Source organism: Colias croceus, chromosome 24 (genome assembly GCF_905220415.1).
Source record: "Colias croceus chromosome 24, ilColCroc2.1".
In the NCBI taxonomy this organism is placed as follows: Eukaryota; Metazoa; Arthropoda; class Insecta; order Lepidoptera; family Pieridae; genus Colias; species Colias croceus.
The window spans coordinates 2499979-2510692 of NC_059560.1; the positions used below are offsets into that span (position 1 = coordinate 2499979).

Below are 10714 nucleotides of genomic sequence, written 5' to 3' on the forward strand. Positions count from 1 at the left end.
TCAAGAAATACTGGTCCGATTTGAAAAATTCTTTTGGTGTTTGATAGCCCACTTATCGAGAAAGGCAAAATAGGCTATATTTAATCATCACGCTAAGACCAACAGAAGCGCAGCCACGCGGGAGAAACCGCGGAGCGCAGTCTATTATAATATATATACATATATATTATAATAGACTGCGCTCCGCGGTTTCTCCCGCGTATATATATTATAATAGACTGCGCTCCGCGGTTTCTCCCGCGTGGCTGCGCTTCTGTATATATAATATAGTCTATTATAATATACGCAGTTAGGAATCTTCATAAGTTCATAAAGTCAAAGTTATTAAGAAATAAATACAAATGGTTTGTCGTTGCATAAGAAAACAATTTGTTTAAAACTAACCAACATAAACTAAATTTTACCTAAATAAGTACTAGATCTTTTCAATGGTCACAGTGTATAATTACAAAACTGAAATCACCTACTAGAAGTACTAGATACTATTTTGATGTTAAAATACGACTTTGTAAAATGATGAACTGTTTACTAATGCAATAGAAAACCAATTGACCATGATTCCTGCGATTATTAGGTATAATACAATTTGATCGAATTACCCATAGCATGTTAGTAAGTAGGTAAGTGGTAAGTAGGTACATATTTTATTTAGTTACGTTGCAGGTACAGATAATATAATATTACGTAGGTACCTACGGAGTTGAAATAATTCTATTGTTATCTATATTGAAACATCCTAAGAAAACATCTTTTGTAAGCGCGTTGATAGTTAAATTTCAAATTCGCGTCATTCAATACCGTCACAATATGGAGTGGAAGTTTTACTTCTGACACTTGTGAAAAAAATCAACCATTCGTAGTTACCAGGCTAATTTATGCACAATAAATCATCGTAAGTGTTGCAACCATTTACGAATATCGCCAATATGCCATACCTACTTTTCGGACGGTTCCAAATGGTCGCCATACCGCCGAAAATCAGCATTTTTTTAATATTTTTTTTTTTGAACAAATCGTTTCACACTACTGACTAGTACAAATGACCCAATAATTTCTGTCACTATCTCCTGGTCTATAGTTAAATATGATCAAAAAACATTAGACTGACTGTATGAGACGGTCAACATTCGAAGGTAGGGATGTGACCTCGATTCAGAAAAATCGATTAATCAATAATCGATTTTTTTTGTTTAGAAATAAATCGATTTGTGAAAAATCGATTTTTGAAAAAAAAATAATCGATTTTTGTTTTCACCTCGAATTTTTATGCGAAAAAACCTATTCGATGTAAGGTAAAAGCCCCAATACCGGACCATGTACCGGACATGACCCTGAACACTCCATGCATTTATATATACCTATATATTTGTGAATATAGATATACAAATACATGGAGTACAGATGGCGCTGATTTTTTTATCGACTTGTTCAGTAAACTTACTTACCAATTATTTCATAATACTGAAGTTAGCTGTCAGGTGTAAATTTTAAAATTTTATTACAGTAAAAAAATGCTTCTAAAAATTTTCATTTGTAATTTTTATTAATTTTCACATGTGAAATTTTTGAATTAATTTTTTGAAGTGAAACTTCTTTATCGGGGTTGGAAAAAAATGTAGTGTAACATTTTTTTCGTTACGCATGACATTTTTTCCGTTACGCGCGATCTTTTTCTTATCCCTACCACGCGTGATTCGATGTATTTCTGTAAAGTTGCATATAGTAAATTATTTTTTGAAAAATAAGGTCTTAAAGAAGTTTCACTTCTTACGTTTGTACACTAGTTCATGCACACATTTTTTTTATAATAATTTAATTGCCATCAAATATCATGAATATTTTTAGTCTGTCAACTTTAGTCTCATAATTTGTCATCCATCGCACAGATAGCACTATTTACAAAAATCGATTTAAATTGTGTAATTCTTATAATCGATTTATTAAAAATCGATTTTTACCATTAATAAAATCGATTATAAAAAATCGAAAATGGAAAAAAAATAATCGATTAAAGTAATAATCGATTATTTATTCACTTCCCTATTCGAAGGGCGCAATTCAAGAGCGCTGACCGTCAGTCAGCTGTTTGCGAACCTTGACTCCATTTACTAAGTAAAGACTTCGCATAACGAGTTAACAATGACAATATAATTCGACAGTCGCTTGTTAATTTAATTTAACATAGATCTATACGGTTCCGTGTTAGCTTTATCTAACTAAAAACCGTAGTTTTATACATCTTTGTATGATTAACTATGCATGTCAATTTCCTTTATACCTATACTCGGATGAAGCCGCGCGCTGAAAGCTAGTAAGTACCTAATATGTGGGTATGTCCATTTGTATGAGTCGTCGAATCGACGATATTCAAATTCAAATTCAATCGAAGATACCTACATCGTTATGTATAGCTTTCGTTTATATACAGATTTGTCAATGTTTCGTCGCGATATATACCTAACTAATACATAATATTATGTACCTACACACGTATATACGGTACCTACTAGGTTAGGTAAGTAGAATAAGGATCAGTGTTGGTAGATTTTTATTTGAAAAATGTAAACTGTATTTGAAAGGACAGCTCAACCGGCCTCTTGGCTCTTGGATATACCTAGGTAGTTTTTCACCGAGACCGAGAGTCGAGCGATCACATTTCTAAGTACTATCTATTAAGTATGTATTTATGTAGGTAGGTACTTAGGTTTATATATCATAATATGGAGCTACATGTGTTATAGAGTAAAGATATATACTATGTACACACTACACATATATATAAATTTGTAAACATAAATAACCTTTTTAACAAGGTAGGCAAGAATGACCTTATAGCAAGGTAAGCTGCTAGTTTTTACTTCCCAACGAGAAAATATAATTTTTATAACATTTTTACGCACTGTTCTTAGAAAAATTTATAGGCATAGAGAAAATAAATATCACTAATAATAATAATAAAAGTCACTGCACTTCTTTTTATTGTCCTAATTTCAATAGATAAAAATGTAGGTATATAAATAAGTACTTACCTAGTACAAAGTTGGAAATATGTCTATTTTTTTTTTATTAAATAATTTGGTTCATGCCGTAGTTTTAATTGCTTCGAAGTTTATCAACTAAATTAAATATACCTACTTAGTAGGTATCTAGCTGACCAATTTTATACAGGAAAATAAGATTTTAACTTGTATTAGGTACATATTGCACAAACAATAACCACAGATATTTTGACAGATATCACACAATGTCATAAAATGGCGGGAAATAATTGAATCCACACGAAGCCAAAGCGCACTATCAACTCGAACGGGTTGAACAATCTGCCGTTCGCAGCGTGGTTCGCAGCGTTGTGGACGTAAACTTGACGTAAACAAACAATATTATTTATTGTTGTCGACCGTGGCGCCGATACAATTGGATTTCTATATAGACAAGCATGTAGCGACATCTATTGAGACTCGGTTGTGCGTTACTGGTAATATCACGTGATAGGTTTAGAAATTAGACCCGCCAAATGTTGCATTTTACAAATTCGTGGCAGAATGTGCATTGTAAAATCAGACAAATACTATGTACCTATAGGTATATTCTACAAGAAACTAATAAGACTATATGAATGAAGACGAGAGCGTCAGCAAGTGCAGCATAGTGAAATAATGCACAGTAAAAACCATGAACCATTCGACTATATACCTAATATATAACATAACTATACATAAAAATAAACCTTTTCTACAAAAAAGATCACTGATGTTCCTGAGGACACTGATAAAAAAATATAGCCTAATTGAGCACCGCTTTTTTTTAGCAACATTGATTGAAAAAATACATATAGGTACCTACACTAAAGTAGGACCATCTCCTCATTTTTATGTCTTCTGATAATAAATTAATAAGCAACTTTTATTAAATAAAGAAAATACATTATTTCAAGGACAGCAATACAAAAAAGAGACTAAACTAGATAAAAAAATAAAATTACATAAAATTTACACACGAAGAGAAAAAAAGAACTAGGTATTACTAGAATTTATAGTAGTTAGGTACTACGAACTTTATGTAGGTAATTACAATTTAAACTTTAGCAAGCTACCTACTAGTTATTATTCTGTGACTTTAGGTAGAATAAATAAAAAGCAGAAATATTTAATCAAAACATTTATTAGTGTAATTTAAAATTCTTAAAATTTATCAACCTTTTATTAAGTTGTCAACTATCAAATCAAAATAAGTATTATATTTTAATTAAGTAAGTATTAATATTCATCAATAAAAAAAATTAAGTCAGCTAAGTAATTAAGGATAAGGAGTAACGGAAAACTAAAAAAAAATTATACTTAACATTAAATAAAAAAAAAACATTTTTTAAGAAATTATAATAACGAAATTATATTACTTTGAGAGAAATCGATAAATAAAAAAAAAATAACCTTAATAATAATGGAAAACTAAAACTAATAATACTTACTTACTTGAAAAATAAAAAAAGTTAAACTAACAAAATAAGAAAAATAGATGAGAAAAATTGTACCAAGAGTAGTACGTTTACACAATTTTTTTGAAATTATATTTTTAGTTATATCAAACAAAAAAAAATTTTGAAGAAAATTTTTCAAAAACAGTCTGAATATAATTAATTATATTAGTCCAGTCCATATAATAATATTAGTCCAGTCCTTAGTAGTACAGTCCTAATGCTGATTAGACATAATATTAGACATAATCATATGTTTAAAAAGGACATTCCAGAAAAATCTTTCTTGCTCTTGTGTCCTTTGATTCAGTACAATATCTGGTAGGTACTGCTCCAAACGATACATAGCGAAATTCTTGTGTTCTTTGTGTCCATTCGATTGTAAGTGTTCATCCAACTTGTCCCGAGAATAAACATCATTGCAATAACCGCAGTGGTAACAATTTCGTGCCTGAAATATAATTTAACAAAATATATCTAGTATCTTATCACTTATCAGTCTATATCTCTAGATTCATAGAAAAATTGGAGACGGAGGTTTAAATTTAATGAAGTTTTTTTGTTACTCTACTTGATGAATTTTGAAAATTATTTCAGCTATGATGACAATATAATTATGACAGCTGTTGTTGTTCTGTTGAACATGGTAATTTTTTTTTTATATTTCATATTTTAACATATTTTGAACTAAAAGGGAAAGTTATATAATAAAAAATGAACATTACCTCTAACACTCGAATAAACTCTGAAGGTATACTTCTCACCACAGGTATATTGTCCAAAATTGAATGCTTCTGTGAGTGATCTGTTAAAAAATTTACGTTCACGAAAAGGCTTGACGCATTTAGAATTTCATGACATATTAAACATTGAAATGAGTAGGAATTTTCACAACGTTTAATTAAAAGCATGCTACTTAGTGTTATGCAAAATTCTCCATTAATAACGAAATCCATGTTGAGGTCTTTTGTAACTGTAGTGATATCATTGATGAAATCAGTTATTACGACAGTTTCCACTTTTCTGTTTTTCATTTTCTTTACAGATTCATCCCGCGACTTATGTGCATTACCATTTATATGCTCCCTCATGTTGTTTAGAGTGAGTGGCACTCTAGTTCTGCATTGTTCACAGAATACGTCTTTACCTCCAGGCTTATATTTCAGCTTATTATCTTTTGCAAATTTTTCCAAGTCATCTTGACTAGGTGAGTTCTCCGTTTTTTTATGTTTAAGAGTTACGGAACTTGTGTTTTCTGCTGGTTTTTGTGGCAATGCATCTTTTGCGACTATTTCGTCTTTTGACAACCTTCCATGTTCTTTCTGTATCGTGTCTGCACTACTGGTGGATTTGTGCTTATTAATATGCATTTTAATGCATTTTAAATTAAAGTCAATTGATTTTGAGCATTTCTTGCACATAACGTTATTTGTTTCAAAGTTAACATTGATACTGTTTTTCTGTAAAAACTCTAACGAATCCAAGATGTTAGAACGATCGTCGGATGTGTCTTTATCATTCATCTTAGAGTCAACATTTGAGTCGTTTTCGTTACTTTCGTTTGTTTTATAGTTGTATGGTGGAGAATTCTTTAATTTTTGTATACGTTCTTTATGAAGTTTAAGCAAACTTTCATGGTGTGATTCAGTGAGATGTTCTTGAATGCAACTTGCGTCAATAGACCATTCACATATGACACACATCATTCTATCATTTTTATAAGGTACAAAATAATCCTGCGTCTTTAATACCTTCAAAATCATTTTTTCACGTTCTTCTACGTTGCAGTATTTGACATTAATTGGATTTTGATTACTATTTGCATTTCTCGAAGTTTTTCTTTTTGTCTGTTTACTTTCCTTGATTTCATGTCCTTCCTTGGATTTATCTATTTTATTTGCATTCAATTCCGATTCTATTGAATCCTTTTCATTCAATACAATGTTTTCTGTTGAACCCTTTTCATTTAATTCAATGTTTTCTGTTGAACCATTTTCATTCAAATCAATGTTTTCTGTTGAATTATTCGTATTCAATTCAGTATTTGCAGGTAACATTTTAGTAATGGCCATAGTTTTAAGGGATTTAGCTGTCTGTCTACAATTTTCGGATAATTTTTTATGAGTATCATGCGTAAAATGAGAATTTATAGTTGTAATTGATTCCAGAGAATTGCAAGTCAAACATTGAAAAGAAGTTGCATCAATCTGAAAAAAAAAACATTTGCGATTATGTTATGGAAGCAACGAAATGTAAAAAAAAAATGAATGTAAAAAAATAATAAGCTTACCAAACGATAGATATTATATTGAGCATCGCATTTAATGTTATTTTTAATTAAATTGATGATATGCATAGATTCGTCTATGTGTTGTTTTTCATCTGTATATTCGCAGTTGCAGATTAGACATGTACCTCCACATAAACCACTCCAGGCACTATTGCTGATGGCTATAACACCATACGCAAGGATGCCATAATCACATCGTAACAAAGACTGACGAAACTTGTTAATCAAGTGTGAATCTTCAGCAATATGCAATCGTATTTTGGCCTTTGTTTTTATTAAATCGTTGCAAAACTCGCAAAAGTACCATTGCTTTATCTGTAAAGAGTTATTTTATTATATAGTTACTTAATAATGATAAAAAAATTTTTTGGTCCAAATGATGAACCAATTTTGAACAGTATTCAGTTGAATCATGGGCCAGTAAAAATTTAAAATTAATATTTAATTTGTACTTTGTAGGTTGTTAGTTGAACGCGATTTTCTCATGTAGGCAGAAAGTTGTTATTTTACTAATCTGCTATTCTCGATTGCGATTCATGCTACCAGTTAAAGGAACATCAACGAAAAATTATTATAAAAACGATAGACTAGGTACCACATCTAGCGAAAAATAAACTAAATAGTTACTAGTATAGATACCTACCTACTTAGTTACTCAAAAAAATTTTAGAATAAAATTTTCCAACTTTATTTCATCTCTATAGTAGAGGATGAAAAAATGGTAAGTAACACAATTTCATAAAAATATGTTCAGCAATCAAAGGTCCAACCGCAAAAGGCGCAGCGTATTGCGTACCTAACAACGCGACGCGACGCAACGCAAAAATCAAATAATTCTTTCTATGAAATTGAATGAGGTACCTATAATATTGTAATTAAAACATCTATAATTTTTAACTACATTCTTGCAAATAAATATAATTTGAATTTGCTCCACGCGACACTAAAATATTTTATTTTCATTTTTATTGTGGTCAAACTTCAGCACCCCTAGCTAAAAAAGTTTTTGAAGTTGATCCGAGGGTCAGTTTCAAATTTATTCAGACATTAATTCTGTATGAAAATACCTGATAAACTAAAAAAATAGTCTCACCTTTCTTATACGTTCATCTTCAATATCATAACATGTCTTTTCCAAATTTTCCTTATGAGTTAATTTCGCTATATGTAATACAATATCATCCTCACTTTGGAAGTGATATTCACAAACTAAACAGTAATAATGCAAAAGTCCTGTTAGAATTGCATTTTTACTGAAATTTGGTGCCATTTTTAACTCTTTATGCTTGCTGCTTTTGTTTTCACCTGTTGAACATAAATATTTTAACATCACTAAACTTCACAATTCCTAATACAATTAATTTATTAATCAAAAATATTATAGGTATTATCTCAAGATCCAATTGGAAAATCTTGGTTTACATTTCATAATTTAATAGTATTCATTGTTCAGTAAATTATCCTTTTACTTTTTTTTCTTTATCATTAAGCCTTAAATAAGTTTGCGCTAGAATCCATATTAATAGGAATATGTAATGACTGATAAATTAACTGTAGAAATCTAAACATTTTACAAATTAAAAAAAAAAATCTTAACTGTTGCTCACAGTAGAATGCCGATTATCCAAAGAAATAATATTCACTTAACTACCTACTACACTTCAAACTTGCCACCACAAAGTATTCTAAAGAATGATAAAAACCTTGCGTTGCAAAAGACGCAAGCTTACTGTCAGATACCTAGAACTATAGTAGAGCCATTTTAATAGGCAACATTTGACAGTTCAACAAAATTCAACAACGTAACCTAGTAACGACGTCATAGAATAACAATCATGATATTTCGTTTTGTTAGAACTGCACATTTGCTTAACTTTTTTCAATTATGACTACATATTTATAATAATAATGACCGATACAAGTAATTTTAAGATTTCATTTTACTGATAAACCATTCTAAACATAATAAACAATTTCTGAATTGAACAACTGACGTCGCTACAATTTTGTGTCAATAAACCTTTTTTCTTTTTAAATACCAGAGACGTTACTCTAAAAATCGAAATCTGACATCTAGAATCGAATGCATTGATTACTTGTGAATAAAAATCATCATAAATTAATAAATTCGATTGACAAATGTTTCAAATCCTTATCGATTAATTAACTTTAATCGATGTTTTTAAGCAGGTTACCTCTCTTCGAAGATAAAATTGATAGACGTCAAATGTTGCCTATTAAAATGGCTCGACTATAAGTGTTTATAAGATATCAGATATGTACCTTGATATATTATTATAAACAATATTCGCTGACTAGTACTATGTAGGCAATTAACAAATTAACAGAAATTAATCTCATTAATTAGTTAATTGTCAAATATTATTCATAAATAGTCCTTATTAAAAAAACTAATTAAAGGAAATTTTATAATATACCTAGGTACTAATATTATAAATGCGAAAGTAACTCTGTCTGTCTGTCTGTCTGTTACTCAATCACGCCTAAACTACTGAACCAATTTGCATGAAATTTGGTATGTAGATATTTTGATACCCGAGAAAGGACATAGGCTACCTTTTATTGCGAAATATGTACCACGGGCGAAGCCGGGGCGGACCACTAGTATACTAATATTATAAAGAGGAAAGGTTTGTATGTATGTATGTATGGTTTTCATGCATAAACTACGGGACCAATTTTGATGAAATTTGGCACAGACAATCTTTAGACCCTGAGAAAAAACATAGGCTACCTTTTATTGCGAAATACATACCACGGGCGAAGCCGGGGCGGACCGCTAGTTTTATAATAAGAATAATGGTAGGTAAAGTAGGTATGTATCAATAATATTTAATTCATTGCTAAGTAAATATGTACATGTCTTTATTTTATAGGATTAAAAATATTTTATTTTATTTAAAATAGCTTTTACTAAAAGTGTGAAGTCCCGTGTCGCCGTAGTGGGGTAAGGGGCAGGACCCCTCGGTTTTACACTCGCGCGCACAGAGTACATTATTATAATGAGTACTCGCGCGTCAACCACTGTACCATGGAGGTACTCAAACAGTACTTATAAAAAAAATATATATTTGTATGAACAACCATGAGATATAGTTAAACATGTTAAATCTATTTAACTTTTGTAATGATTAATTAACATGTACCCAGAAATTACACCAGTCATATTTAATTCAAATATGTAGTTAAATACACAGAGCTGTTTTTCACATGTAAAAAATTATAATTAAGTCAGTAGGTAGGTACATATTTTTTTAAAAGAAGCATTTGTTAAAAATTACTTTTTTGAAGGTAAGTACCTGTAACAGATTTTTCAATTTATTGAACAAAACATTTTGCATAAAAATCTAGGTACCCATTTATTTATATGCATTGGTGTTCCTTTCTAAAATTAATATCAATTACGCATTACAAAGTATCACTGCAGTTTCTTATCATTAAAACAAAAATAACTTACCCGATAACGCGGTAGCAGAATACCTCTCTCTTTTTAGAGTATATGTATTCTTTGTGTGCTCTAGACTACTAAACCTTTTCTGAAATAAATTGCCCTTTTAGAATGCTATCTCGTAGTCGTTACCTTTCCCCATATATTATACTCTTTGCGTTACCTACTCGCAATACTCGCTTATAGTACACTAACAAAGAATATACTACTCACCTTCGGCGAGTGCACTAATGACTAAACCATAAACATTCTAAATCTTGTTTGCATTTATAAAAAAATCCCCAACCATAATCTTAAGAACCAAAAACAATAAGAAAATATTGTCTTTGATTATTTTACTCTTTCTACGGAACAATAAAGAGTCTATGATCAATTTTCTTATCAATTCTATAATATTATTTATGTTTATGAAAATAAAAGATGCTCACATTTAAATGATAATTCATAGAAAAAAAAATTAAATTATAATTAATTATATAAC

The 10714-nt window shown here is 30.0% G+C and overlaps 1 protein-coding gene across 3 annotated transcripts; it reads right to left on the minus strand.

The window, feature by feature from the left end:
* Nucleotides 1-4186: 4186 nt before the first annotated feature.
* On the minus strand, nt 4187-10440 carry LOC123702834. 3 transcript variants are annotated; one of them, XM_045650649.1, is made up of 5 exons: nt 10243-10440; nt 7858-8069; nt 6765-7079; nt 5200-6681; nt 4187-4925 (listed from the first exon to the last, which is right to left on the minus strand). In XM_045650649.1, exons 2-5 carry the CDS (start codon nt 8032-8034, stop codon nt 4692-4694), a joined length of 2208 nt encoding a protein of 735 aa, XP_045506605.1. In that variant the 5' UTR covers nt 8035-8069; nt 10243-10440; the 3' UTR covers nt 4187-4691. The 3 variants fall into 3 exon arrangements, with proteins under 3 accessions (XP_045506605.1, XP_045506607.1, XP_045506606.1); XM_045650651.1 differs by lacking the exon at nt 10243-10440 and adding an exon at nt 8372-8494; XM_045650650.1 differs by lacking the exon at nt 10243-10440 and adding an exon at nt 8362-8494.
* Between the last annotated feature and the right edge of the window lie 274 nt (nt 10441-10714).

What these genes read in the sequence shown, in the direction of transcription:
- LOC123702834 (XM_045650649.1), bottom strand. Translation starts at nt 8,034, where the DNA reads ATGGCACCAAATTTCAGTAAAAATGCAATTCTAACAGGACTTTTGCAT. An exon ending in AATATAATATCTATCGTTTG is followed by an intron (nt 6,682 to 6,764) that starts GTAAGCTTATTA and finishes TTTTTTTTTCAG; the next exon opens with ATTGATGCAACTTCTTTTCA. An exon ending in AGTTTATTCGAGTGTTAGAG is followed by an intron (nt 4,926 to 5,199) that starts GTAATGTTCATT and finishes ATTATATTTCAG; the next exon opens with GCACGAAATTGTTACCACTG.